The sequence below is a fragment of the Etheostoma spectabile genome, chromosome 18, assembly GCF_008692095.1.
Source record: "Etheostoma spectabile isolate EspeVRDwgs_2016 chromosome 18, UIUC_Espe_1.0, whole genome shotgun sequence".
Taxonomy (NCBI): domain Eukaryota; kingdom Metazoa; phylum Chordata; class Actinopteri; order Perciformes; family Percidae; genus Etheostoma; species Etheostoma spectabile.
The window spans coordinates 9,479,073-9,484,774 of NC_045750.1; the positions used below are offsets into that span (position 1 = coordinate 9,479,073).

General features: G+C 38.2%; 1 protein-coding gene across 2 annotated transcripts in view; it reads left to right on the forward strand.

Moving 5' to 3' along the window:
• Positions 1-1,114: 1,114 nt before the first annotated feature.
• The window catches only part of LOC116706005 (reticulon-4-interacting protein 1 homolog, mitochondrial), an 8,836-nt gene continuing 4,248 nt past the window's right edge, over positions 1,115-5,702 (forward strand). Inside the window, exons 1-7 of one of the 2 annotated variants that reach the window (XR_004336117.1) lie at positions 1,115-1,745; positions 1,833-1,990; positions 3,323-3,391; positions 3,643-3,767; positions 4,239-4,287; positions 4,412-4,548; positions 5,102-5,285. Coding sequence is in view for 1 of the 2 variants with exons in the window: in XM_032542515.1 (XP_032398406.1) it covers positions 1,448-1,745; positions 1,833-1,990; positions 3,323-3,391; positions 3,643-3,767; positions 4,239-4,287; positions 4,412-4,548; positions 5,102-5,285 (1,020 nt within the window). In the remaining variant the exon portion in view is untranslated. The remainder of the gene's footprint in view (positions 1,746-1,832; positions 1,991-3,322; positions 3,392-3,642; positions 3,768-4,238; positions 4,288-4,411; positions 4,549-5,101; positions 5,286-5,702) is intronic. The other variant, XM_032542515.1, reaches the window with a different exon arrangement.

The window sequence follows — 5,702 nt, forward strand, 5'->3', positions numbered from 1 at the left end:
GTGATCTATAATGGTCAACAGCAAGGGCAGCTGTTTTGCTTTGTAACCACATTCCCCAAATGGATCTTTAAGACTTGATATGCTAAAGCCATGTTATAACTGTAAAGCATCATGTAAACATTAAAACAAGCCCCAATGCAATCCCCTGTGTATTGCTCAGACATAAACAGATAATGTTTTCTGCCCATTTTCCTTTGGTTTTCTTCACTGAAATTGTGCTATGCATGTATTTAAGCCCATAGTCTCCAGCTGATGGAGCACTCAGCAGTCACTTTACTGTTGAGTGAACCTCTCAAGCATATTGGGTTATAATTCTTTCATGTACACTTGCATTTTTATGATAATAGGAAATTATTGGAACATAATGGATTTTTGTGTTTGAGCCTTACTGGAGCCAGTGCAATTCAAGTCTTTCTCCTCTATTAGGGTTGTTGATGCTTTGGCTTGTTACTGTGAATTATTTCAATATAATAAGCGTTTATTATAATTTTCATATCACATCATATTACAATATATATATATACAATGTATTATATTAAAATGTTTTATTATCATTGCTATTTTTGTGTGAAAACAAACTACAACACAACACATTACAGGCAATAGGATGTATAATTACATTCAATAAACCATTGCACCAGAGGTTTCTTCTATTTATAATAAAATGAAATACAACTAATTACTTAGGCTTTTCGAACAGAATGTAGGCAACAGGGTTTATGTACAAGAAAAATTGTATCTACAGTATACATATCACATAAATGTATTAAAGTTATGTCCTTTTACTTTCATTAGATCTCATAAATTGTATTTGATATGTTAAGTCCGTTAAAAATAATTTAAGCTTCAATGCAGTTTTTATGAATTTCGCAAGTAATGTGATAAAAAAAGCCAAGAACTCCAATATCAGCTTATTAGTATTTCTATATGGTGACATATTATATCACAAAAAAGTGTGAAAAACAAATTGTGTCTTCATTATTTCAAATATTAAAAAAGTACATATTATTATTATTATTATTATTATTATTATTATTATTATTATCATTATTATCATTAGCTATACGTCAGAGTCATTCTCTTACTCTATTGGCCAGTGTTTTAGCCACAGAATTCTGATTGGCTATCGTTGTGAGTTCAAGGGTTAGCTAGCTTGTTGTGTAGCTAGAGAGGGGTGTGTTAATTAGGTAAGAGTTGTTCTTACTTTAGCTTAATGTAACACTCGATAACGTGCACAAAGGCCTCGTCGCTTATTGATTTGACCCATATGTACATTTTTGCGTTTGCTTCAAGCGCTGACGACGTGGAAATGCTAGTATTAGCCTAGTCGCTAATAGTTAACGTTACCTAGCTAGCTAACGTTAGCTAAGTTAGTGATAACTGCTATTCCAAATGACTTGCTGTTTCAAAAACTGACCTTGTAGGCACAGCCAGGTGAAATACGAAAATGTCTTCTGTCAGAGCCATGGCATCAACCAGGCTCGTGTCTTTGTTCACCGCGAGAGCAGCAGACTCGACCAAAACATTGGCCAGGCCAGGCTGGAGTGTGTGCCCCTGGAGAAATTTCAGCACTTCACCTTCAAGACTGCAGAGCTTTATGTCAGCCTGGGTCATTGATCAGTATGGTACTAATGGAGTTTTGAAGTTCGCAGAAGAAATCACCGTCCCCACTGTCAATTCTCCCAGTGATGTGATGATTAAAGTCCATGCCGCTAGTCTCAACCCTCTTGATATCTTTATGAGGGGTAAGTGTTGGACTAATGTTCATCAAAGGTTGAACAACATGGCTAATGTCAGTTTTTATCTAACCTGCTCGCTCTATCTATTTCCAGGTGGTTATGGAGCTAAATTGCTTAAATTAAGAAGGGATCCATTGTCTGTGATTAACAACAACAATGATAGTGAGTTCCCACTGATTCTGGGTCGTGATGTGTCTGGTGTAGTGGTTGACTGTGGATCGGAGGTTACCCATTTTGTTCCAGGAGATGAGGTAGGCGATACACCGCACACCTATCTTTTAGAAGATGTAACACTGTATAACTGTACTAATTTGCAATGTTTTATCTAGAAAATCAGTTGGGAAACTAATTATTGATAAGATACCTAGACAGAACTTTTTTTGTGGTTAATCAAGCCAATTGAATATCCATGAAATCAAGGTCCTGCATCATATTGATGAATAAGTCATATGCAAATCAATTGTTGCCATACAACAGTCCTGCTCATTGATTTGCAACACTGCTCACAATGGTCTTACCTTAGATGTTTCTCTAATCATAGATTTTTTTTCTTGTAAAAAATGAATCATTTGACTCTAAAAACAGTAAGCATAAAACAGGTGTAAAGAAATCTTCTGTTTTCCTGGTCATATTGCCATGGACATAATGGTCTTAAGTAGACATTGTTTGATTTGAATGGGTTGCAAGCTAAAAAGGTTAGGAACCACTAGTTGATCACACCAAAATATGAGGCAGCTGGGTTAATATGTTCAAAACAATTGTGCATTTTACCAATACAAGCAACACATTTGGCAAATATGGCGCCAAACATGCCTGAATGTTGCAGAAAAATCATTTTATGACTTGCCAAGCTGATTAGATCAGATGTCAGAACTAACAAAGCTGAACACTGTCACACCCAGCGTAAGCATGGAACATTGGGAGTGCAAATGCCTTTTCAGATCCAAGGCCCTTTGAAATATAAGGTGCTGCAAGGTATCTGAAATGTTTGCATGTTCTGAATGCAAGCCAAAGTTCTGTTCCTTCTTTAAGACTTTGCATCACAGAAACATGTCATTTTCATGACATATAAACCTATCTCTAAGTCAAATGTGTTGCTTTCATTGTAGAAATGCAATCACAAGTATGTTATAAAAGTAGCCACAATAGGATAACAATATAATGATTTAGTCCTCACCATTAAGTACCAATCCAAAGACAACTTTCTGCTTTTTTTGCACGCAAAAAAGTAGAGAAGGTATTTTATTTTCTATTCTATCCATAATGTTAAGGCAAAACACATTCATATTGTCTCACAGAATGCATCATAATATTGCCCACCTATATGCAAGCAACTCCATAGTAAAGTCATCCCCAGTAATATCCTTGGAATAAAGATCATCACGTGAATACATTTTCCACATACTGTATAGTATTTCAGTTATCTTGTTCAAACAGTTTAAATTTTTTTTTAGAAAATAAATGATAAGAACTGGAACTGCTGACTAAGGGCTTAATAGCCGATTAACCAGCTTCAGAGACCGAGAGCAGGCGGTTAAATTGGGTCGTGTTCAGCATGTTAAATGTCATATTTGTGTTCCCAGGTATGGGCTGCTGTTCCCCCATGGAAACAAGGCAGTCTGGCAGAATTTATGACTCTAACAGAGTATGAGGTGAGATACAGAGTCAGTAGTCAACTCAAGTCGAGTAGAACTTTATTTTTCCCCAGAGGGGCAATTGGTTGTGCAGCAGTTACAACAGTAATAACACAAGGTAATTAACCAGGGCAGATATGTAATTGGCCTTTTGTTTTCTAGCTGCCCTCACAGCAGCTCTGATGAGTAGACTGAGCTTTTGAATTGATAATTGGAAATATTGTTGACATGTAATATTTCTCACTCTTGACATTGGCTGTTTTTTGCAGGTTTCCCATAAACCCAAATTATTGAGTCACACAGAGGCAGCATCCATCCCCTTTGTAGCCAACACTGCTCTGTCTGCGCTTGTTAATGCAGGTGGTCTTTGCAGAGACAGCTCTTCAAATAAAAGGCAAGCACCAGCCTGATCCTAGATAACCTTGTTTTGAACCCCTCTACCCCCTCACCACTTATACATGGAACATTAGAAGTGTAAATATTAAAATTAATAATATTATAAAAGGCCATCAAAGCTTAAATTAAATTCTATAAGGTCTTGGAGTTTCTAAATGTGCTCTTTTTTCCGTTAAATCAGTCCAGTCATGCTGACCTCCACTTTGACAAGGCACATATTTCATATTCATTTCGGAGGGGAAAGTAGTCTTCTATTTCATTCTAATTGGCATCAAAAGGGGTTTAAAATCATGGCATCATCAATTGAACCTGATGTTCAATCTAATGGAACTGTCATTCTCTCTTGGATGTAAAGGTTAGTTTCCAGTTTTGCAAAACCCCTTTTACCCCCCGATGCTTCCACTTCTTGTAGTTGCTTTGCCTAAAGGAGTCACACAGTAATTGTGGTTGCTGTTTTTTTTCCTCCTAGAGTTTTGATCACTGGAGGATCAGGAGGTGTTGGAACATTCTCTATTCAGGTAGGGCAACATGTATTCCACCAGCTATACCGATTCTACGTTTGACTCTTTTGAATGCATGAATGTAAGGCCATTTGCTGCGTCTGTGTGTATATTTCTGTTTTCTTCTCTTGTGTGCCGGCAGTTATTAAAGGCCTGGGGTGCCCACGTAACTGTTACCTGCTCTCAGAATGCCGAAGGCCTTATTAGAGGGCTGGGGGCTGACGAGGTGGTGGACTACACAGCAGAAGATGCACATGAGCAGCTAGGAATGATGGAAAAGTATGTGTTGTTGCTGTGAAAAGTGTTTTTAGAAGTAACCAGACTATCAAATCTTATAGTACATTTATGTTTTTATTTCAAACAACAAATCAGAGTATAATGTTTTTCACTAGCCCCAGGCCCAGACTTTATTGAAGTATCATTAGATTCAGTGCCTGTCCATCCAATAAAGGTGCTAATGAAAAGGAATCATCCAGGACTTTAAAGTCCCCCCCCCCCAGTGTGGTAAACAATAACATCTTACTGCCAGCATGGCATAACTGCTCACTGACTTGCTTTCTAGTTTCCATGGAAACCAGGGCTCAAGGCCAGAGTGGGTGCTCTACCCGCCCCCTGAAACAAAATTGGTAAATCCTGGCTTTAGCTTGTAGACAAAACAGTTATCTTTTCCCAGCACACTCTTTAAATCAGGCCTCTAGCAATATGTGAGATACTGACCCGAGATGATAAAACATAACAACTAACTTGCTATAAAGTGTGTATATTTTTAGTATTTTAAGGCTTTTTCTAACAGGGTCCCTTTTAGTTTGACTGTCTGGGTTTGTACCCTCAGGTTTGATGTGGTTTTGGACGGCGTGGGTGGGGAAACCGAGCAGTGGACCATGGGCCTGCTGAAGCCCTGGTCTGGGGCAAAGTACATCACACTGGTAACACCTTTACTCTTCAACACGGATTCCATGGGCCTGCCAGGCGGGATGTTTCAAACTGGATTCACCCTGCACAGCAAAGTCATGCAGGTAAGATGAGCAAAACAAAATTTGGATTTCAACAATGAATAAAACAGTGCTGATGTAAAAGATCATACTGCTGTTCATGGTCTGACATGCACATCCACTCGCCTCACAAACAACTTTTATTACTGTCCTGTTGTTTATTTTTGGTTGGTACTCCTCAAAGCTATTAGCATAGGTGTGAACCACAGGAGCTCCCAAACTGAAATGAAATACTTAATCATCAGTGGCATGGAAAGACAACATTGTGCAATGGGTGTAGACCTGTTCCAGCTAGAAGACGGTTTTGTTTTATTTCCATTCAGTTAGGGATGCAGGACTTTGCCATTGGCTTATATTTGCCTCGGCCTATCCGTAAATAAGGTGGCATTCATCGATGGCAGTGGCCAATGTTTGTGTTTTTTTTTTTTTTGGTGTTGGACA